This window comes from Coenobita brevimanus, chromosome 96 (genome assembly GCF_032717465.1).
Source record: "Coenobita brevimanus isolate Jiangsu-jjx chromosome 96, ASM3271746v2, whole genome shotgun sequence".
Classification (NCBI taxonomy): Eukaryota; Metazoa; Arthropoda; class Malacostraca; order Decapoda; family Coenobitidae; genus Coenobita; species Coenobita brevimanus.
In genome coordinates, this window is record NC_137049.1 from 19637876 (window position 1) to 19662630 (window position 24755).

Genomic DNA, 24755 nt, shown 5'->3' on the forward strand with positions numbered 1-24755 from the left:
AGAGAGAGAGAGAGAGAGAGAGAGAGAGAGACCTCCTCCCTATCAACATCATGACTTTTAAAATTAAAATGCGTTCACTAAACTCTGATGCTTAGGGTCACAGTGGCTGCTTCCTAACACCTGTTCCTTTACGATTTAGTTTGCATATTACACCCCAATGTTCTCTATCCTACTCAGTTTATTTGCTATCTTAAGCCCAGGAGGAGAGCATACATGTTAAGAAAGCTACATAGATAAAACTGAGAAATATCTATATGTCTGTCTATCTATCTATAGCCAGACACCTTAATCTCGTAAGGGGTGGCTACAAACAAATCGCCTCCATGTCGCCTCGTCCCTTGCCATTTCGTTGCACTCCCCCCAACTTACACCCCCCCCTCTCTCATAGATCTCTCTACTCCATTCCTCCATCTCATCCTCGGTCTCCCCCGCCCTCTCCCTCCTCCATCTCACTCACATACACTCTCCTAGTTAGTCTCATACTCTCCATCCTCTCCAAAATGCCAACTAAAAAAATTAATAATGAAATACAAAGCTTAATAATGAAAGAATGAGAAATGGGTATACACACATTTTTTTTGGAAACGAGAGGCCTTCAAAATATGTGACTAAAATTGCATGGAAGGGGTAAGAATGAAGGAATAAAGGGGATGATATAAGAAATAATAAGAAATATAAAAACAAATAAATAGGGAGCAGGAATAAAGAAATAAGAAGAAAGAATAGAAAAATAAATAAAATAGGGAGCAGGAAAAAAGAAATAAGGAACAAGAGTAAAAAATAAAGAAAAAAGGACGAAGAGTAAATAATTAAAGAATAAAGAAATAAGGAGCAGGAATAAAGAAATAAAGGAGTAGGGGAATGCAGAGGGGGGGGGAAATATAGCATCCCTAGGGTATACCCCTGCACGGGCGTTGACCCCCCCTCAAGGCTAAGGCTGGGGGGTGGGGTGGGGTGGGGTTAGGGGCCCTCCTGTCACCCAGCCCCTCCCAATCCTTCCTATACAAATGCACTTCCTGGAATGCCCCTCTTATTTCCCCGTAACACATGACGATTTTACACAGCTTGAAACAGACGGTTTAATACAGCTTGAGACGACTTAATACAGCTTGAAACAGACGATTTGGCAGTTTGAAACAGACGACTTCATACAGTTTGAGACACCTTAATACAGCTTGAAACAGACGATTTAGCAGTTTGAAATTAACGATTTAATACAGCTTGAAACAGACGATTTAATACAGTTTGAAACAGACAGTTTAATGCAGCTTGTGAGGTTTAATACAGCTTGAAACAGACGCTTTAAAACAACTTGAGAGGCTTTGAATGAATGCGTATCTTTCCCTTTCACAAAACCGTCTGATGTATAACCATTCCCTCAATACAACACTTAGCTGTGCTCAAAAGGGACGCCTTCACGTGATGGCATTGATATAACCTGGCGGCTCTACTGCCTACATACAGTATACAGGCATCCCTCAGCTCCCTCCCTAATCCTTGAAAGGTAGATGGCGTACCGCACTAAAGGGTAGCTTAAGCCTACAATCCACTGTGTTCACATCGAAATGAATCTGGGGCTACAGCAACAACAACAACAACAACAATAATCATAATAATTAATAATAATAATAACAATAATAATAATAATAATAATAATAATAATAATAATACGTGGCCAGTCAAGGATCTAAAATCATCTTAAGAAAGCAAGAATAAACATAAAAATGTCACCGGTTTTAAAGGAGGTAAGAGGATGGTCTGGAGGCTGAGAGGGAATAACTGAAAAAGTAATTACATAAATGTATAAACAGCAGAGAGTATAGCTTAAAAATAAATAAATAAAATAATTGGATTCATGGAGCTAAATTCATCTGACGGTACCAAGAATAACTTTAAAAATAAAAAAAATAAGTCACCATATTCTGGAGCAGGTGTTCTTAAAGCAGTGACTCCCAGAGGGTATCGAGGTGGGTTCTTGGGTGTGCCGTATCTGGAAAGTCATCCACACACACACACACACACACACACACACACACACACACAATTTCGTGTATGGTAACTATGGAGTAATGTAAAAAGAGTAACAATATTAAAGAGAAGGTATCAGGATGACTTAGAGTTGAACCTGGGGATATCACAGCAGAAAAACTTTAAGAATCACTGTCCTTGAGGCTAAAATTGTCTGTAGATAGTAAGAATAAGCTAAACCTAATGAATTACGTCAGCGGAGTCAAGGCGTTCAATGTTACCCAGCGTACCCTCACTCCGTTTCCGCTTCCCCAGTCGCTTGTGATGGCCTTGCCGGTGTGTGCGTCAACCACAAACACAAGCAGTATAGGAAACCGACTGACTGATGACCGTGAAACCCGTCAAGGTGGTCTGGATTGGGCCTAACCATGGCGGCGATTGATTGGGTTTTATTAACGGTATGGCTGGTTAGATAAAGTTAGGCTAGAGGTTAGGTTAGGATGTGTTGGGTTAGGTTGGGCTGGGTTGGGTTGGACTGGGTTGGGTTGGGTTAGGTCGGGTTAGGTTAGGTTAGATTAGATTAGATTAGATTACGTTAGGAAGAGAATAGGTTTGGTTGAGTCATGTACAAAATAACTGGAAGCGTCCCTATTCGTACAAAGCGAGTCATAACGCCCCTGGCCCCTTTTTCTTACCACCACAAGAGTCTAAACAGCCCTACCATGTATTCAGTACGGACGGTGGGTATTAGAGTCCACGTGGTGACATGTGAAGGTATGACTCCATACGTTTAACATAGGAGGACTAAAGACTTCCTACTCGTCTATCTCTCTGGAGTGACAATGAAACACTGACCTCCATGCGACCTTGGCCCCCTCCCTGACACCAGTTTAGCTCCTCATCAGCCAATAATGACCTCTGCGTGACGAATGCTAGGGGAAGGATGGGACTTAGAAAAACGTTGATTGTCTTCCTTAATTACACTAGTGCTATTAACAGACATTATTAAAGCTTTTTCTCCATATAATGACAATGTGACCTTACCCTAAAAAAACACTTTATTTTTCACAACATCCCTATACACTTTGACGTATATATTCTTCATTTCCGATAAAAATGACCTTAATGTTGCCTTAAACACCAGTACAGTTCCTCATTTCACCCTAACACGCCCTATCGTATGACCTAACCGCGATTAAATGACAATCTGACCTTATCATGACATCTCTTTCACTTCTCTCTCTTGATGCCACCATAATTCTCCTCTCTCTCTCTCTCTCTCTCTCTCTCTCTCTCTCTCTCTCTCTCACACACACACACACACACACACACATACACACTCACAAATAAACTGGCCTGATGCTAACACTACCTTTTTTCCCTCATTCTACCCCCAACACCTTCCCGTATGACCTAACAGGGATAAAGTGACCTCAGTGTAACCTTTTAATGACTGACCTCCATTAGTTGCTTCAGTCTGTCCCACCACATCTTTGCCCATAAATTTCTCACTTAGCTCAACACGTTTAATTTCCAAACCTCAAATATAATTACCTCTATGAACGCATCCCAACACAAATCCAGCTTCACATTCGATCAAAACTTACTTTCACGTATAATCTCCTAAAGTCTCAATCATAACATTCACGCTCCTATGACCCACTCTAAGTAATAAATAAATAATTAATCTAGCGTTAGGTTAAATACAATACTCCAAAATAAAACAGATTTTTTAGCGTTAAAAATACATAAAAAAAAGTGGGTGTTTTTCTTCCATCGGTCCCTCATTCTGTGTCTAAGCCTTCGTTTTCTCTCGCTAGTTCTTTTTTAAAGACACTGAAGGAAGGCAATTTCAGAAACAGAGAGAGATAGAGAGGAGGGAGGGAAGCCCTCGCAATTCAGCCTCCCTTAGGCCTAAGCAGAATAAGATCGATTGGAGACAGCCTCCACCTAAAACACGTCCTCTGTCTGAAGGGATTAAATGTTCAGGACTACAGCAGCCTAGCCTCGGGGCCCTACATCTTATAACTCAAGATTTTGATCTGCAGGACGAAAGAAGGAGTAAGAAAGAAAACGTTACGGTTTTTTGTAATGGCCTTTTTACCTATTTCCACCACGCACGTTCTCTTCCATTTCCTAGTTTTTATCTCATTCAGGGTCATTTATTATTATTTACCTTCCACTCTCATTTTCGCATGTTCATGCCATTAAATATCTCTCTAACTGATTCATCCTCATAATTATTAACACTACCAGCATACATTTATCGTAGCTCCACTCTCATTTTCGCACACCTTTCACGATCCCTCTTACTGATTCGCTCAATACATCATCAAGAGTATTCCACCTACGACACACCAACTGGGGGATGATCTCTTACAACCCTCACAAATCGCCTGTCATTTGGGCACTATAGTCCGTATGTCTTCACCTGACGGAACTGGGCCACTCACCGTTTGAATACCGTCTTGACTGCATAATAAGCCTTAGTTATGAGACAGGAATGTATCTCCTTGGTTACTGTCAAATTAACCCTCCAGTCTAACTACACCTGGCCATGACCAAGGCAGAGGGGGGTTAGGGATCTTTATCAGGTCAGAGTAAACGCACTACAATACCCACTATCTCTTAACAATATTTGCCTTATCACAATCAGCTCTGGTGCTGCGATACTGGTAGGGGTGTATTGATGACGTGTCGGTGGGGCCATATGGAAGATCAGTTAAACCCTCTCGTGGTGGGGACAACTCTAGAATTTTTCGCACCTAATGCCAGACGATTTTATTCATCTGATTGTTAGTAATGAACGCCTTAGGTTATAGTGTCAGGTATTAACAAACATAAATTACAAAGGCCACCGTACTAAAGAGGATGATATATTTTTTGACTTCTTAATTCTGAAAGGCCTTCCTGGTAATTATAGTCATTTGGTAGTAAGAACAATAAACTAAGAAGTCATCGTAGTGAAGGGGTTACTGGAGGTTCCTTCTGAGGGCCGTATGTTAGTTAGTAAAGGTTTCTTAACACCATTTTCTTAGCGATTCATTATACATTTTACACCATGATGGTCTCTCACATTACCTCTATATTCCTAGTAAAGTACCAATATAATCTACTTTTGTAATGCACAAGAGGATAAAAAGGTATACCATGAAAAACAAATCGCCTGGAAAAAGGTGCAACGTAAATTGGGTCCTGAAGCCTCCACCACGCCCATACTTTCATGTATTTTCACTGTCTTCTCCTCCCTCTTCAATTCCTACTCCCTATGTATACCTTCAGTTCATGGAGATGCTTTCTGTCCTCTACACCAGGCTGGGTCTCTCCTAAGATGAACAAAATGGTCTTATATAAGCAAGAATGAAGTAAAATTTGGAGTCATTGTACTGAATAGACCTGGGATTTTTACTAACCACTTCACTAAGATGGGTCTGTCCTATGCTGAAAAAAGTCTAGCTGTAGAAATAAAAAGGGTGAAGAAACAACAGACCTCAAAGTGGAAAGGTCAAGATTATTTATTATTATTCATGGGTGCTACCGGTATACTGTATATCTGGATAAAGGTTAAGATTTATTTTGCTATATTAGTAACTGCGTTCTATATATCCACGAACAAAGGCTAAACTAACAATAAGGCCCCGCACATTCTTTAATCATAAAAGCCTTCCAATAACGCTCACGAACCTAACCTACATATGGACTCAGAAAGCTAACAATACCTGCCCTGGATCGATCCCTGAATCATGTGTTGAACAAGGAGGCGTTAATATCCCCCGAGCCCTTGGTCTACCTATTTTGAGAACCCATTAAAAGTTTGCCCATTTTGGCTTCTTATCACCAGGCAGCCATGTAAATATGACTGTACCACTTCTATTTACACACAATATTAGTAAAAGAATATTTGTTGTGAAGTCGTACGACACGAAGACGAAAACACCAGGCCAAAACGCCAGGTGCGCCGCTATTGGTGCAGCCGTGGGAGGGTAACATCGCCTGACCCGCGTGGACCAATCAGCGCGAAGCCTCCATATCGATTCCGGAGGCGCGCGGTTGCCGAAGTGTCGCCAGCTGGACCGAACTTGAAGGTGTTCTCGCTCACCTCTGACACAAAATATTAATTTATATTCACCCAATTTTTATCTTTCTGCGCCTATAAGCACACTAATACTGCAATATTCTCTGGGCAAATGTGTGGCGAAGGGTTAGTGAAGATTTGAAAGGGCCTTGCCTGGAAACACACCCATATTTCTATGACGACCAAGGTAAACAATTCTGCATGCTGCTTCATCTAATATTAAACTTCATTGGCTAATGTAAATATTCAACGTTTCCCTTCAACTATTTACTGCTAGAAAACAGTTATTTCTTGTTTCCTTGGGCTGTCTCCTTGTAACCCATGACCTCACTAACCATTCTTCGAGCTCCAAGAACAACACACTTTAGCGTGCTCTAAAAATGCCAAGTTCCAATTACCTTTAAATGAACATCGCTAAAAACCCCAAGACAAAACGCAACTACATAACGTAAACAAAATAAGCCTCTGAAACCCCTCCAAGCCCCCACCCCCACATCCTTGGTTTATGACGTCACACAATCACCTGGCACACGCAACCCCCATCCCCTCCTCTCAGGTCGATGTGGGCGAAGGTGTTGCAGGCTATGGTAGTTGTGGCGGGAAGATCGTGGAGGCGTAGAAGTACAAAATATCCTTAATTTGGCCTTAATTTTCCCTTTCCAGGCAGTGACCAACCTCGAAATTGACTGACATTAAACTACCTTATGTTTTATTAGTTCATCATCGTACCCTGTTAGTAGGAACGAACTTAGTTTACTTACTCCTTTCTTACAATACAAACTGGGAAAATCATTTTGAAAACGTAAATTGGAGTGTCAGGCAAATCCATCAAGTTACTTCATCCAGCTATAACCAGACAGTCATAACATCTAGTTAGTTAAGAATTATATAACTAGTTGCTCCGATACCCTGAAAAACAAAGGAGGTCATTCTGAAAACATACAAGGTAAGCACATGTCACATTCGGTGACAAATAACTTCAATCAGCTCACCTGTATCGACGTCAGCCATCCTGGAGACTTCGGCAGGCTCTGGTTCACTCCTCACGACAGCTCAAACTTTGGGAGAGGAACGGTAGTATACAAGAAACACACTTTATCTCTCCATGGAACACACGCAACACACTGAGAGTCGGTGGGATGACGGAAACACGAGAACAGCGCACCACCACAAGTCACGGTCCATGTGGTACTGAGGGATGAGGACACGGCCCAGGAGGGGGAGGCAGGAGGGGTGCGGACACCTCTCTCTCCCCTCCTTCCCTCCATCCCCCTCAATCCACCTCTGTCTTTCCTGCCGAACGCGCATACTCCCACTCGCAAGTATCAGGTGGCCAGAGATATTTTACCATTACCTTGATAATGGACTCTATAATAACCTGTAGGATAATCTAGTTAAAACTGAAGACCTATCGCTTAATGGTTGAACGCGCGGCTCGATCTATCAACAAAAGTGCAGGAAATTATCTCCTTTGTGGATGTGTTCATTACCGCACTTTTCTCCTATACAACTGATACTGCAAACTGGCTAAAAAGACTAATCAATTTTATAGACTACATTGGAACTTTAAAGGCAGTCATTCAGCTTAATTTCAATGGAATTAACAGGAAATAAACGTCAGCGAAGCAACCTTTAACAAGTATTTCCTGTAGCAAGGAAACCGAGGAAAGAGGGTGACATGAACAGATCTAAGTTTCTCGTATCATTGAACACTGAGGATCCTCTGACTCATCCTCACATGAGAATACTAGACTTGTACCGATCATTAAAGGGTTCATGGTATCAATAATAACACTTGTCCATCGATGTTAAACCCATCTGCATGGATTACCCCGTTTGGATGATGATGATGATGATGATGATGATGATAAACATAATGACTGACGATGAGGAGAGTGGTGGTGGATGGTGGTGATGGAAGTGGTGAACATAATGACATGACGACGACGACGACAATGCGCCAGACAGCCTCCCAAGTGTGATGATAGGCAGACATCCACATCCAATTATCCGCACAATTTGACCCGTAACAACCTTGACCTTTCGTCCCGGCAGTCACGACCTGGTGGCGAGTTTTAGCGAACCCCGACGTTTTGCGAGGTGGATCTACGAGACACGACATTTTCATGAAGATACGATATCGGAACACGACCAAAAATTCACTAACATTGAGTGATAATTGGTGCTCTGACAGAAACTTACTTGGTTGCATCTTATCTGCAGGACGATAGTGGGTGTAGGAAATGTATGAATGTTGTAGGATAGACAAGGAGAACGCCAAGCCGTCCCTGCAACACACGAGATCGCCTGGCATTGTGGAGGGAGAAGCGTTATATATGGACCACCCTGTGCTATGATCTGCAATAAGTAATGCTAGTCACGAAGAAGCGCTATGGAAAGGATATACAGCCGTAGTAATGTCTTTCTTATCACTGAGCTACGTGAAATAGCCCGCAAAAGGACGAAAATTTTGGCCAAGTTCGGGTGAGAGGACTACCATATAATTAATGTCTAATGCTTTATCGCCCCTCCTCTCTCTCGGAACAACCCTCCACCTCTCTTTCTCTCTCTTAGCTCGATTCTTACTTTCAAACAACTTCGAAAAATGACCATGAACTTTCTGTAGCCTAATCTATACAGCACAAGTAATCATAGATACAAAACTACTGATAGACTGATGGATAGACAGACAGGTAGATTCATAAATACATACATACATACAGAGAGAGAGAGAGAGAGAGAGAGAGAGAGAGAGAGAAAACGCCTGCCTGCACAACTAGGAAAAACTTGGCTAAACGTAAACCGCCTTAGGAAGCATACATACAGTACAGGAAAGGCAGAGAGAGAGAGAGAGAGAGAGAGAGAGGGAGAGGTCGGGGGGGGGGGCTGAATTAAATACCCAAACGGGGTCCTGCCGTTTAAAGGTTACATCTAGTTCAAAAATAGATCGGAACATCCTTATTATATTTTTATTTTTATTTATTTTTTTTCATACAATGAAGTCTACATTAGGCCAAAAAAGGGGGAGGATAACACACAGGAAGATAAACAGATAAATAGATAGACGGGATGATGATGATGATGATGATGATGATGATGATGTTGTTCTTGTTGATGCTGCTGCTGCTGCTGCTGATGATGATGATGATGATGATGTTGTTCTTGTTGTTGATGATGATGATGATGATGATGATGATGATGATGATGACAATGATGATGATGGTAAGGATGATGATGATGATGATGATGATGATGATGATGGTAAGGATGATGATGATGATGATGATGATGAAGACGACATACTGACTTCTAATAAAATCATCAGTCGCGTGGCAACAATAATACACGCCCTCGCACTGAAGGAGTTAATGGCCAAAGTTATTAAGCAGAACTGAAGAAACATGATAAGAACTCAATTAAAATCAAGGTATCAAAGGTATGCCAGGTGTGAGATACCGGTAATGAGCTACAGGTGTGGCACATTTTCTAACATCACTTCCTTAGCGATTTATTCCACCTTTTGTACAACCAAGAAATCCTCGTATTTTCGCTGGATTGGCACAGTTCCTAACACCTCTTCCTTAGCGATTTATTTTACCATTTCTACAGTCAGGGAATCAGACATCATTCTACCAGCTTTATCTGATGGAAAATAAAAACTAGCGATATACACCCATGGTCTAGAGAGAGAGAGAGAGAGAGAGAGAGAGAGAGAGAGGGAGAGACTGAAATTAATTGATTTCGACTATACAAGGGTCATTATGGGGGATAATCAATTTTTACTAGGTCACAATTTACCCCTAGAATACCCAACACTCGCAACATCGAATTTAGGCCCCTTCCTCCCGTGAGAATAATTCCGGCCATGAGATAAATCAGTTCTTATCCGATTTTTTCCCCCGAATTTCTAGTGGAAGAATTGAGAGCCAGTGACAATATTCTCTCTCTCTCTCTCTCTCTCTCTCTCTCTCTCTCTCTCTCTCTCTCTCTCTCTCTCTCTTACAATAGCTTAAAGGTCAAGGTCACAGAGCTAGGATAAACGGTGACACAGAAAAATTTACTTAAAATATTTCAGTTCTATACAAATTAAACTTGGGGAGGGTTTGAAGGTAAGACCAGTATAAGGTTTTCAGTCTCGAGAATAATTAGCCAGAGGTCAAGGCAAAGGGCAAGGCAAAGATGGACCCGTGTGGTGGGTGTTAACAAAATAAAGGTTATAATAAGATTGTGGTCAGACTTGATAAAAGGATTGAGGATTTGCCAAGAAATGAACTTAGGCTACTGTTTTTTATTAGTTTCGGCCTTGAGATAACGACCTCTTTTCCTGTTTTAACCAGACCTGTTGTATGTGTTGCTGGTTAGCCCATGGTGTACCGTAGCTGACCAGTATCGAGATCAATACATTAAATATCAGGATGACAAGGAGGGGAGAACTTCGAGCTTCACCTTTATTGTTATTCTGCTGTGTTCAAATCTTGCTTGGTTGGTTCGTCATGATGTGGCCACTAACCATTCCAACAAATTTAGTTACAAACTGAGTGTAAATGGTCGTTTTTCCATGGCCGGAACTATTCTCACGGAGACCGCGAGAACAGTTCTGGCCATGAAAAAACGAACTGTTTTGGTCCGATTGTAACCAGATTTGGTGGAGGTGCTGCTGGTTAGCCTAGGACGAAACTGACAAGCTTTCAGAAAAAAAAAAAAAAAAAAGCTAAAATCAAGATCATAGAGCGTGGTCAACTTCGAGCTTGTCCTGTAACCTTGCCGTTTGGCCTATGGACATCAAACCCAGAAATCTTTTCACGTGCGGTTCGTTAACAGTTACTCCAAATTTGGTTAAAATCGTGAAAAACTTCGTTTTGGCATGGTCGGAACAATTCTCACGGCGGCTGTGAGAATAGATCCAGCCTTGGATACTTTTTTTTTTTTTTTTTTTTTTTTTCCCTCTCTGGATGCAGATACCGCAGGGTAACCCATGATCTAAGTGACCAGTTTGGGGAACAATAGACTAATGCTGGAATAACCACGGAATAACCCATGTAGTAAAAATGTTAGTCTACGCTTCTTAGCTATTGTTTTATTTACCGGCCGTAGAAAACAGTACCCATCTTTTTACACGAAACCCGCAGGCAAAATTGAGCAAGTATTTTAAATCCCAAAGGACCTTCCATGTCAAATAAATGAAAAAGAAAAAAGTCAGCTATTTTATAATGACTTGTTTAATGAGTTAAAAAAAAAATCTGACTGTACTGTAGTACGTCTAAAAAAGGAAGCAATGTTATGCAATGATACTCACGGACTGTTACTGAGTCTATCCCCTTCACAGCAAGAAATCACTAAGCTGAACAGGATTACCTGCTGATACGAAAGTACTGGACGTTATCTTAATACATGTGTTAAAGGGAAGTCGTTTTATTGCTTATATTTTTATGAGGTTCATGTTTAATGATCGTAAGTGCCACGCATTGTAGCCGACACAGTAGGCACTTTATGCGTGTCAGAATTATTTACAAACATCAGAGTGGAACACTCTGCTCCGTCAGATCCATATGACTTAACGGCGCCAGACAGGCACCCATAATCGATCAAATTCCAAAGGTACCTGATTCAGACATCTCAAGCATATGCAGAATAACGGAAACATAGCGGTAAATCTAACAAGCTAATGGCAGTGGATCCTGACTAGCAGGAAAGTGTGCTTCTTACCTCTGAACTTGGATAAACATTCACTTGCCTTATGAGTTGCAAGTAAAGCACTGTATACCAGTACAGTATGCATGTGTCTTTCCTATAACAGTGAAAAATTATACTTACCGCTCATGTATGTTTATGCGTGAGCAGCTCCAGCATTCACTGAAGGCGCAGAATAGCCTACACATTCTTACGATGTTGCACTGGCAGTGTTTTTATGCTTATAACGATAGATAATTATTCTTGTTTTCATGCACATCTGTCACACAGGGTCGATGTGACAGAAATCTAATACTGTTGTTGGAGTTGAATGAGCGATGATATAAAAACATCAGCTATTTCAGTGGAATTAATGCAGTAGAAATAATCAAACTTTAGATTGTGGATAAACTTTTTTTTTCCAAAATATGAAATCTAGTCAATAAGTCCAATAAATAAAAAATATAATGTAACAAAGAATGCTGTATGTTTACAAGCTGTCTGCTGGGCCAGGGAGTGTCAGCCAGCAGGCTCGAAGTCGTAAAAGTGCAGCATCTAGGGACTGTTACACTTACAGTTGTGGACCGAGGGAAGTAGTCCAGTATAAGATAAAGCCATGGATGAATCCAGCCTTAGACTTCTTGAAGCTGGGAACGATCAAGATTTTGTTCGGCTCTTGAAAGAGTTCAATTCCAAGGTAACATTTGTTGATCCATTATACGTCTGTGGAGGTAAGTAAATATTCAGTATCAGGAAACGGTATGAAAACCAGGGGCATATAATTTGTACACGGTTTTTGGGAAAGCTGCAGTTTAGCTTTGTTGTTTTATAGGCAGTATTTGATTTTCATAACTTCATTTTTTTTTTTTTTTAACCTGTTGCTAAGGTAGTACCATGATTTTTGGTATACAGAGACAGTTTGAAATTTTTGCTTCTCTTTTATTTGTGCAGTAATATCAGAATTCCATCATAGGATATCTAATACAGGCATCCCAAAACCACATCTGTCACTGAAATTTACCAGTTTTCTCATTTCTGCCACCCAAAACCCCCAGTTTCCTACCATGTCTCTATTCATTGGTAGGAAGGGGAGGGCATGTTTCAAATAGTGTTCAAATCTACTGGAAAATACCATTAAAATCACACAGATCCCACCAAAGGAAAAACATATAAATTAATTACGTAGGAAAGTTTGGCTAGGAACTTAATATTCAAATTTTTGTGAAGGCTAAGCAATTTTTGTTTAGCTTAGGTTGACTTAACAACATTTAACTGTTTAAAGGCATGCCGAACTCATACATGTTTTTAGTTTAATATCATTGATGCTGATGGTTTAGGCCAAGTTGTTAGATAGTCCCAGTCAGAATGACCACATTATCGTTTTACGTGAGCTTGATCTTGTAGAGGTGACTGGATGTGTATCAGTCATGTATTGCCACCAGGGAGTGTAAAGTGATAGTTATTTACCCTTAAAAGTACAGTAGAAGACTACAGTAGCCAAGTTTTGGACCCAAGTGCCTGAAAGAGTGTTATATAAAATTGACTGATGCTGTTTTTTTCTTTTATTGTAATAATAGGAAAATGGTGGAGATGGTTTTAGAAATTAAAAAAATAAAATTCATATAAGCCAGGTGTTAATGCTGGTTGCAGAGTTACATTATTAATCATTCTTGTTTCTAAGTCGTATACCTGATCCCCTGACATTATTTAAAAGCACCAGAAGTGAACTTGGCTTTGAAAAAGAGTAAGCATGTATGGTCAAACACATGCAAATATATGTAAGATGCATTACAAATCCAGTGTTAACCTAACCCAAACTCAACCATCCTGACCCTAACCAAATCAGACTATAATAAATTCCAAAGGATGCCACAGGATGTGTTTAGCTAGAATTTATCCTGTATTTTAACTTAATGTTAGTGCTGTATCAGTTTTTAAATTTAGTAATCGTTTGACCAGACTTGGTAAGGTTCAGCTGATAAATATCAGTAATCCATCATGCCTGGGAATTTCTTTTTCATTTTATTCTTACCATTCTGACAATTTTGTCCAACTTAGGTAGTGATATACTCATCTAACTTGAGGGGTTAGAATAATATTAGATGCAGCCTTATCAAACCCATTCACCAAGAGAGACCTTTCCAAACTTGAATAATAATTGTCTGTTAGCAACAAGAGTTAACTACAGTAACATAGACGTCACCTGGATTGAAGGGATTAAGTGATTTACAGCATGAGTAGGCCTAGTCCTTTTATTTGGTAGGTGTGCTTTATACTGTGTCCTAATACCTTATATCCTATTTGCCAGTTTGAGCAGCAGTTCACACCAGTTGGCCTGGATTCGGACCTGTACCGCCGCCTTTGGTATGTGGTGATGGAACGACTTAGAAATCCTGCTGCCACCTCCACACACCAAGCTTGCCTCTCAACAATTAGGATTCTAAGGTAAGACAGGTTGATCTTACAGTACTGTATTTATTCATTACAGATATTAGTAAGGCTCTCTTCTCAGTGCTGTGAATTATATGTCTCTACTAAATTACTTATTATTATTATGCATTCTGTTAAGCCCCTTCAGTCAGATATGGTAACACGATTAAGAATTTCTTTCTTCCTCTGCCCAGATGAATGTACTCATCTTAGGGTAGTGCCCTAGTAGTGAAGAGGCTAATGAAGACTGTTAACCACTCTAGTTAAAAGAAGTCACTCTTAACCTTAGTAAAATCACCTAGAGATAGCAAGAATTAAATATAAAGGGAAAAAAAAACTTAATTGTATTGCATTAACTACTGCATAATTTTCTTGTGGTTACAGTCGTGACAAGTCTTCACTACCTGAAGTGGTGGACAAGGAACAGTTGTCAGTGATCGTGAAGCTGGCAGGGCTGGTGACGGAGGAAGAGGCCCTTGAACGTCTCAATCAGCAGATCAACTATGATGGTAGGAACACACAAGGATGGTGGGAGGGAAAATTGAAGAAGAGGTAGGGAGATGTAGTCATTCCTCACATAAAGTGGAGGGTTTGTGTAGGCAAATACTGCTGTACTTTAAGTGAAAAAAAATTGATACCTGCTTCTGGTTCATGACTGCATGACAAAAAGTTACAATAAAATGCTTCATTCTTATCACAGATTGCTGTTTTAATTATTTATAAACAACTTAAGGGATGGATAAAATAGTTAACTTATCACTATCATTGCAATAAGTAAAATAACTTCAACGAGTAACATGAAAGATATAGTAGTGTTAATCACCAGAGTATTCTGTTCAGTCTGTTAAACTATTGTGCCTTCAGAATCAGGCAGTATATTGAATTAGTGTTTTTTCCAGTTACCAGAAACAGTCCATTGACTTAACATGGTCAGGCACCAATGGACTTTTTTTTTTTTTTCTTTCTTTTTTTAATAAGTAATAATAATGTAGTTGTCTGGTTTACCAGTCTCAGTTTAGTGTAGCAGTATGTGGATTTATTACTGAAGTGAGTAATACTTATATTCCATATGTCTTCAGTTGTTACAGAAGCTCAGAAGTGTTTGAGTAACTTGGTGTACAACAGCACTTCCATTCAGCGGATGTGCTGCGTCAACAGCTGCATCCCTGGCCTCATGTGCCGCCTGAAAACATTTCGGGACCCAGAGTTGCCTCATACTGTCAAGTACTTTGATATGAGGCTGCTGTTTCTACTCACAGCATTTTGTGCGGATATCAGGTACAGTTCCAGCTGTACTACATTTACATTAAAAAGAAAGGGCACATACACAGTATTTTTTCACCACAAGTGATAGGGTTACCAGATAACTGTATGTAACTACCAGTAAAGTGGATACTACGTTACTGATTTTGCACAGTAATATTATGCTCTCTTTTCTTGAAGCTTGAAATTTTGATTTCACAAGAATCAGTTTAATGGCCCTATATATGATTTGTGATTTAGTTTTCAGCTTAAAAGAATTCCCAGTTATCATTTAACATACTTGGTGGCTAGCACCATTAAAAGCATATTTGTTTATAGATACAGAATTATACTGGCATGGCTTTGTATTTTACTGCTACTTAAGTTATGTGTGTTATTAAATTTCGTGATGTAAAAGTAAATTTACATTTCGTGGTATGAGCATTATCTTTCTGTCTTTTAATTTTGTTGCTTAATATACCATTGAATGAATTAAATTCAGTAAACCCTCAATACAGTGTATGGAACTACTAGGGGGGAAAGATGAAAAGAAAAAAAAAAATGCTCTTAGGTTATATATTGTTCATTCAGTCTGATGGTTGTGTCACTTAAAAAAGAAATCAGCATTTTTTTTATATACAATTCTTTAAATAATGTATGTTTGGCAGGCTCACAGGGGTCAGTATAGCCGATGTACAGGTTAACCAGGTTTGATACAGCAAGCTGTATGAATGTTAAGGTCATGAGAAAGGAAAAGCCTTGCTGACTTCAAAGCAACTTTGTAATGAAGTACAAGCAGCTTTAAGTGAAGCAAAGGTGTTAATTGATGAGTAACTTAATAATCCGGTAAGTGAAACAAATTTGCACAAACACTAACTATCATGGCCTCATGTCCACCTGACAGCATATAATCATGGCTAATATCGATTTCTTTGCAGACCCAAGCTACGATCTGAATATCATGGTCTCACATACTTGATCGAGATACTGGATCTATCGCTGAAGACGGCTCAAGAAGAGATGGAAATTCACTCATATGGAGGATATCTATGTCAAGTTATCTTCAAGGCAAGTTCAAGTGATTTAATATTTGTCATTACTTGGTACTGGTACAGTGCATATCTGGTGGACTCAGATTTCTTGACTGAACAATAATTTTTGTTGTTGTTTTCTTTGCTGTGGCCCTAGGTTCATCTTAACATGAACCTGGTGGACTGCAGTGTTTAGAAATACTGTACTGCATATCCTTCATTATTAGCAAGAATTTTCTGTAATAGAGAAGTATAATTATTTACTGTCATTCTTTTGCATTTGTGACTCATTATCTTGTCATAGGTAGTGTAAGGAGTGAACTCATTACAAGGGGGGAGAGAGGAAGACTGAGAATGAGGTGTGGATAAGGTGCAAGAGTATCTAAAGGAGGGTGGTGCTGTATGGGAAGAGGGGTTGCCACCAAGTATGGTCAGAAATGCATTGAGGCCCTTTTAGTTAGGTAGTGCTTCACAAGATGTTGCATCAGGTACACAGATTGTAAACAGATAATAGAGTAATTGTAATCAAACACTGTGGTAAATCTCTTAAAACACCTATTGCTTTCTTACATCATCCAAAGCACTTACTCTTTTATATCTCTCAAAACCTTTACTGTATTATTCTATCTCACAAACAGTGACACTGTTACTGTACTGGTACCTCTCTCAAAATACTTTGTCATAGCTTTAAAAATATTTTATATCCCCAAAACATATCTCACAGAATACAGTACTTACACTGTTATATCTTTGTGTGACTGACAGTGAAAGTTCCCAAACATTTCCCCAGACTAAGATGCTCAACAATCAGCTTTACAGTCCAGGTCCCTACTTCTCTTTCATCTCTCAAAACACTTATTCTTTTATATTCGTCAGGATGAAGAAGGAGAGGTAGTGAATGAGGTACTGAAGGTTCTGTATAATCTGGTGTTACACATTGATAAGACCAGCCCTGATGAGGAAGAGTACGCCCACTGCCTTCGTCTCAGCACCATCCTCCGCGCCCTCATCCTGTCAACGTGTACCACTGCTGAGAAGACTGACACACTCCACAGGTAAAAAAAAAAAAAAAAAAGCCATTCTCATGTTACCCCCATTTATAAGTGTAGTGACCTGGTACTGTGAGCACTGCTGTAATAGAAATACTGTAATCACACTGAACACTCAGTCAGGTCATTATGAAAATCAAGATTAGCATAACCCAGGGTGTGTCTGTGATTCCGGTACCGGGTATGCCAAGAAGCAGTAGTGGTTGTAATTGGTAATGCCTCCAGAACCTGTACCATAACAAGGTTTCATTTATGCATCTGTAGGATGCTGATTGTAGTTCTGATAATAAGAATACTGTATTGTGTAGTAAGTTTTCTTCAGTAGAAAAGAAGGGATTTGCCATACCCTTGCAGCAGCACAGTAACCCTTTTATTAGTGATGTCCCCTGTTATTTACAAGGAGTTCCTGCCTAATATGCCTGAGGCTGTTGGTATGGCAACATGGCATAACCTACCCACATCACCATACATCCCTGACTTACAATAAGAAATACCTGTGTCTTTCAGCAACACAGTAAACCTCCTCCTGGTGATGCCACCTGCCATGTACGATGAACTGCTGCCCAGTATGCCCCAGGCTGGTGGCAATGTGATGTGCCCTCCCCCTGTCGTCACCACCCAGCCACTTGCCGGGGCCACGGCTCAGGTGGAGGCTGCCTGCTTCACAGAGGTGGATGATGGGGAGTCAGGCCACAATGATGGTTCAGGCTGTGAGTATGACGGAAGGGACATGACAGCCATAATACAGCTTTTGGATTTCCTGGATGCTAGAATTAATGCAGTAAGTATCACAGTGAGGCACTTTTGATGGGTTAATTGACATATAACATTCAGGTATATGATCTTGCATTGTAAATGAGGAGTCATTGATTCTGTATAGCAAAAATTAATTTAGATGACCACAAATGCCACACAGTAAATTTCACACATGATTGCTAAATACTCAGTACAGTATAAGACTGTGCACACTAAATCTATAGCTGACTACAGAAATGACAGATATGTTACATCTATTGTAAGGAGCATGGTTTTATGTTTTCTACATCATTATGACTACTTGGTAAAGTATAGTGAATAAAAGAAGAAAATTGATGATGGTGATAGTTACACTAAAAATAAAACTGACATAGCTTGCAATTTTGATTCGGCATATACCACACCGTGTCACTTAAAGTCCCAAGCACTTTTGTTACGAATATTACTGGCATATTTACAGTACACTACAGAGCATGAAGTATCCATGAAGTTTTTTTTTTTTTTTTTTTTTAACTAAGTTGTCCAGCTTATTTGTATTTAATTGATACAGCATTGATTTTATTAAGTGATTGTAACAAAGCATTTTCCATTATATTAGCATGTGTTATTTTCATATGGCTTACCTTATTTTTTTTTTTATTTTCTAGCCAGAAAATCAGTTTTTAACATGGAAAACATATAAGGTATATTGTTCTGTGCAGTGTATTTTGGTACTGATAATAAATGGTGTACTGTAGTAGTGGAACTTAAGTACTGTAATTGTAAATGGGTCATCTGGTTTGTAGCTATTACTTATTGATGTTGCTCAAATATGAACTTTTAAAACTGTATGGCTTGTAGCCTTTATATATCATACAGTGTTGTATGTACAATACTTAAAAACAAGTTTAGTACTGTACAGTAAATCGGTGATTTCATTAACTCTCCTATTGTTGTGCTAGCCCCTCCTTTACTTCTGGATCTTACATCACCTTGTCTGTAGGTGAGAAAATAGAATGGCGATGTTAAGACCCTTTGGTGGTAGTAGTAGTGGTAGTGGAATAACCCCGGTCTGTCTGGCCATCAGTTTTAGGCAAGCAACTTCCCTTGCAGTGCCATCCTGTGCTGAGAACCAGTGCTCCCTTCTGGCAGGCAGTGTCTCACTGTGGAGCATCCCACCACAGTGAGATGTAGATAAGAGTATGGTTAAGTTCTTGGGTGGACGCTACTTTTGCTCCTCTCCATCCAGTTAACAGTAACACCATAGTAGGTTGCATTTCACCCAGTCATTTGGTTATGTGGTTGCAGGCCAGTGATGTAAATGATTTCCTGGGTTACAGAAAACTATTAGGCTTGTCACTCATTGTAGTCACCTGCAGGTAGCACTCCAGCATGAGTAGATGATGGGTGCCTCCACCTACCATTAAATGCTGTTTGGTTGCAAGGATATATTTGATTCTCATAAATCACTTCATTGTTAATGAAGGCAGTAAGTAGTTGGCCAGATGATAGCAGGGTTATTAGTGCCACTGTTATCTGCTATGCCTCTGTTTCATCTTGCTTAGAATGTGGAGAATAAGAGGAAGCATTTAATAACGGTGTTTATGATTGTATGAATGACAAAGAATCAACTGTAAAATCTATTACATTGAGAATAAATTACTGTACTGTGAAACAGTCAACATAATCAGCAACATTTCACCGAGCAAACACGTTCATTGTTTGATATTAATATCTAAAGTAGGGATCGTAATGCATTTCCTTTATCCTTTATTGGTTTTCATTGTGAACTCATTCAAGTACGTATATTATTGCTTTTTTTTTTTTTTTTTTTTTTTTTTTATGAAGTGTCTAAAACTTCCATTCTTTACAGCCTGGTCAGTCATCCAATAAAAGCCTAATGCCCATCTTAACACTGATGGTTGAGATGGTACAAGCCAACCGCATCATCCGCAAGTTTGTACGCTTGCGAGTTTTGCCACCTCTGAGGGACGTCAGCAAGCGGCCAGAGGAGGGCAATACTCTGCGCAACAAGTTATGCACTCTTATGACCTCACCACTGCATGATCTCAAGCATCTCTCTGCTAACTTCCTCTTTATATTGTGTAAAGAAAGTGGTAAGTTTTTGTAGTTATTGATTGCAATTTTCTGGGAAATGTTGAAATAACTTGCTACTGAACATGTTTTATGAATCTCTGATTGGTACTGTCAGGAATGCTTGTTGCTGCTTTGGATCTGTACTACTCTTAGTGTTTCATTTAAATCTAGAATTTTAGAGCTAATAGCAATAAATTTAAGTTGCATGGCTTATCAGTACAGTGCCTAGAGAAATGAGCTTTACTTTGATGTACACACGAGGTGAATTGTGATGGAGAAGAGGATTTTGACTGTGGCTCTCTCATATTTGACATTATGGAAGGGACAAAATTTACAGGCTGTTGCCCTTCAGTTCTTTCTTTTTAAACACTTAGACTCTTATGACACACTCGTAGTTGAGTAAAATCGTCTTTGTGTTAGATGGAATATAAGACAGTACTGTAGCTGCCCCCTCTTTGTCTCTAGCAAGTCACTTAGTCAAACAGTATCATCTGAGTTTATATGGAATAGAGTGCTAGAGTTGCCCCAATCTTGAGAGAGGTATTTAAAATAAGAAAAGAATTAGTTGTTCCTTAATTGACACAATTCCTTTATTAATATTTTCTCAGTTGACCGGCTGATAAAGTACACAGGATATGGTAATGCAGCAGGATTATTGGCCTCAAGGGGACTTATGCTGGGAGGTAACAAGCCTTCCGTTGATTACTCTTCGGGATCAGAAGACTCAGATACAGAAGAATATGTCAGGGTCAGAGATATGTAAGTGACGAGTATGGTACAATATAATGTTGGTATGTTACAGCTGGGTATAGAAGAATATATTATGGTCAGAGATCTGTAAAAGTAGTCTGTTGTATTTTGTTGATATGTGTTATGATTCGTATGGAAAGATGTTAGTCTGAGATGTATCAGTACAGCCTGTGGTATTTTGTTGCAAATGTTACTGTCACTTTCTCATTGCAAGAGACTCTGGAATCAGATATCATGTCTTATTAAACTTTATAGGGGCATAATTGTACCCAGTTATGATCTAGTTAACTCTGTTTTAGCCCATCTTGGATGCAGAGATGTAACAGTAGCTTAACATTAGAATATGGTGCTAGTCACAAAGAAATGCAATGGAAAAGGTATAGAGCCGTGGCATTATTGTCTTTTGCCATTGACTTGTGCAAAATAAGCTGCACAAGAAAAAAAATTTAGGCCAAGTAAGGTGAAAAGAATAGTACTGTACATTGATCTGGAGAGGTTAATATAAGCTTGTGCAGTGTTGTGCCACCTGTTTAAAAGCTGTGTGTCTGTGATCAGGGTGAATCCAGTGACGGGTAGATATGAACCCCCACGCCCGTCCCCACTGGAAGGCATGACAGATGAGCAGAAGGAACACGAGGCCATGAAGCTTGTCAATGTGCTTGACAAGCTCACAAGGTATGCAGCATGCTGCACCTTATTTTTCGGACTTTCTGTCCATCTGTCCATCTATATATCTTTACCTAACTGTTTATATTTATGTGTGTATGTGTGTATTTTTCAGTCTGTTTGTCTGTCTTCCTGTGTATCTGTGTGTCTCAGTCTTTCTGTACATCCAGTCTTTTCTTGGCCCATCAGAACCAAAAGGAAACTTGCCACATTAGTACAGTAAGGTCTTGTTATGAGATGGTGATTTATTCCAAAATATCAGCTTTTCCATACAACTGGTACTGTAAAGTAAGAGAAATTGGTGGATCAGGTTCATAATTTCTGATGAAGGTTCAGTAGACAATTTTTCTGTAAATGATTGTGGACTTAACTGCAGAAAATAACGTAAATGAGTTATTAAATGAGGAGTTTATGTATGTGTGAGTGATGCCTTATGCTAAATAACCAGAGGGACCTCTGACATCCTTATCTCATCTTGCTGTCTTATATTTTTATTTTTAGCTTTACATTATTCAGCCATTGTGAAGTAGGCGAGTGTCATTCTTTAAATTTGGCTTTCAAATAATAGTTTATGCATCTCTGTGTATGTATGTAGCCTACAGATAGGTAGATGGGTGGATGGACAGATAGATAGGTAGCTACTGCATGTCATTAAGCATTATTCTTAGTATGCAAAAATAGAACCTGGTAAAAACATGAAAAATACATGTCCATAACCATACATACCAGTACTTTTGAAACAGGAGTCAGCTAACCACAGTGTATTGATTGATACATTTTCTGTGACTGACCAGAGAAAATGGGAAACTATTACGTGTTAACAAGGGACTCGCATATTCAAGTTTCATATGAAATTTAATACCAGTCATCTAGTTCTTATTTCAGACTATTGATGTAAGCAGCATTTTATGAACATCTTGGAAAGTTTGAACTGAAATTATAACCAGATTTTTAAAACATTAGTTATGTTTACACACACTGGTATTCTGAGTCCATCACCCTAACAGATAAACTGTAATATTTAGGTGCCATTGTTTTAAACATGAGCTATCTCATTATTCACCCATCACAGAATTTGAAGATTGCATACTGTACACAGTGCAGTAGCCAACCTAACACATGACAGTTTATGCCTGAACTAGTGGCTTATACACCAAGATATATGGCAGTTTGCATGTGATGTAGGATATCATGAGTTTGGTTCAAAATTCTGTCATGAATATATGTGATATCAAGGATTTGAGACATCACTTCACTGCTCATGTAGTATCATCAGGTGATCATCATATTTTGTATATCTCACACTGCCACCTCTCTTTCAGCTGCTTTGCAGTTAAATAATTCATTCAATATTGACACCACTGGTAAGTTGTACCACAAGTAAATTGTATTGGTATATATAATAAGCAGGAATTTGACCAGATTTTACCAAATTACTTTACCCACTCTTTTATTTATCAAGAAACGTTGCTTTATTCAACTACTCCCATATCTACCCTGATGTTTTACGTATTGTTGTGGCCACTGGTTCATATGGATGTGAACCTGGTGGTCTGCAGGCTGAAGTTGCCTTTGCCCTGCAGTTCAGGAGGTAAAAATCAAGCTGAGGAACATTTGTATAAATGGGCAGCAAAGCTGCCAGGTTATATCAGTACTACCATGCGCCAGTGTCCCTCTCCAGAATTTGTCTACACTGTCAGTTAACGTGATGTGTATGTTGTTTAAGCTATACAAGTGCCCATACACCTCACATGGGTTAGCTAATATGGAAGTGACCATTTTACCATTATGATGTTTGGTGAGGTGGAGCCAGGATTCTGGGGATTTGAATGGTGTGTGAGTGAGTATTACAAGTACAAGAGTTAGTTACACTGAGTATGCTGTTCACATTTCTCTCACCTTTATTCTGTACAGTACTTTCCCTTTCCTTCTTTCTGAATCCTACTGCACCTCATATGTAGGTGGAAAATGTGGACAGGTTGATGTTGGTGGTGATGATGATAATATTAATATTTGGTACAGGAACAACATCATCCAGCCATGCCGCATTGGAGAGGATGGAAAGCCTCACCCAGTGTCAAGTGTACTGGAGTTGCAGGAGGGGATGGGCATTCGGCAACCTCCTCAGCACAACAACGACTCAGATTAGTGAACTTGAGTTATTACAGGCAGGTCATGTGGAACCAGTTCATCTTAAATTCTTCACTGTGAGGGACCCTTTTAATTGAAATTGTGTGGTGGTTGCTAGGATGAAATAAAAAATCTCATTTCTCTGTGGGGATTTTCAGAGGTTGGTTATGATCACTTCGCTTTGAGAGACTTTTCATAAGGTGGATGAAATAAATTGGTGGTAGGAGTAATGAAATAAAAAAATGGTATAGTTTTAGTAAGGGGATTTATACCAGTACAGAATGCTGCAAATAGTCTTGACAAGAGATCTTTCTTAAGATAAGCAGTATCATCTGGTGATAGGAAGAATAACAGTATAAGGCTTCCATCATAATGGAGGAAGGAAGTAGAATTTATTGAGTGCTCCCACCCTTAGATTTGTTGAATTTAGTCATAATCATCAGGCCTTACTGTACAGACCTTGAGGTGGCTCCAACTTGTGACAAATAGACCTCATGCTGTTCATATGTGGGACCAAGAGCTGTATTCTTGTTGGTTATGGAAGCTCCTGGCACCTCTTCCTTACCAGTTCATTTCTGCATATGGCTAATGAAGATTCTCATGTTTGATATTTATGTAAAGGATGTAGATTTTGAAGTGATGCTTCATGAATAGCACAGATTATTAAGGTGACATATGCAAAGTAAACTGCTAAGGAAGAGGGTTAGAAAGTCTTCTGATTTCAGGAGCAAACAACTCCAAATGTGTTAAGGTTCCACTGTTGAGAGTTAGTGATGTTTCATACCAGTGACCCCCTGCCTCTCAGTAAATCAGACAAAGTAGGGCTTTGTGTTTAAACCTGTTAAGAATATTCAGTTTAAACTGAATCTCACTTTTTTTTGTTTTTTTTTTTTTTTTTTTTTTTTAAGCAGG

General features: G+C 39.4%; 2 protein-coding genes across 2 annotated transcripts in view; one reads left to right on the top strand and one right to left on the bottom strand.

The window, feature by feature from the left end:
• Positions 1-7213, bottom strand: part of LOC145413430 (long-chain-fatty-acid--CoA ligase 6) — a 98096-nt gene extending 90883 nt beyond the window's left edge. The window contains exon 1 of the mRNA XM_080283116.1: positions 7036-7213. Coding sequence (XP_080139242.1) covers positions 7036-7054 — 19 coding nt within the window. The 5' untranslated portion in view covers positions 7055-7213. The remainder of the gene's footprint in view (positions 1-7035) is intronic.
• A 5098-nt stretch (positions 7214-12311) lies between these two features.
• Positions 12312-23862, top strand: ric8a (ric8 guanine nucleotide exchange factor A). The gene is made up of 11 exons (XM_080283100.1): positions 12312-12410; positions 14022-14158; positions 14528-14652; positions 15223-15421; positions 16324-16453; positions 17293-17471; positions 17973-18246; positions 20074-20317; positions 20906-21056; positions 21603-21722; positions 23736-23862. Exons 1-11 carry the CDS (start codon positions 12330-12332, stop codon positions 23860-23862), a joined length of 1767 nt encoding a protein of 588 aa, XP_080139226.1. The 5' UTR covers positions 12312-12329.
• Positions 23863-24755: the final 893 nt, after the last annotated feature.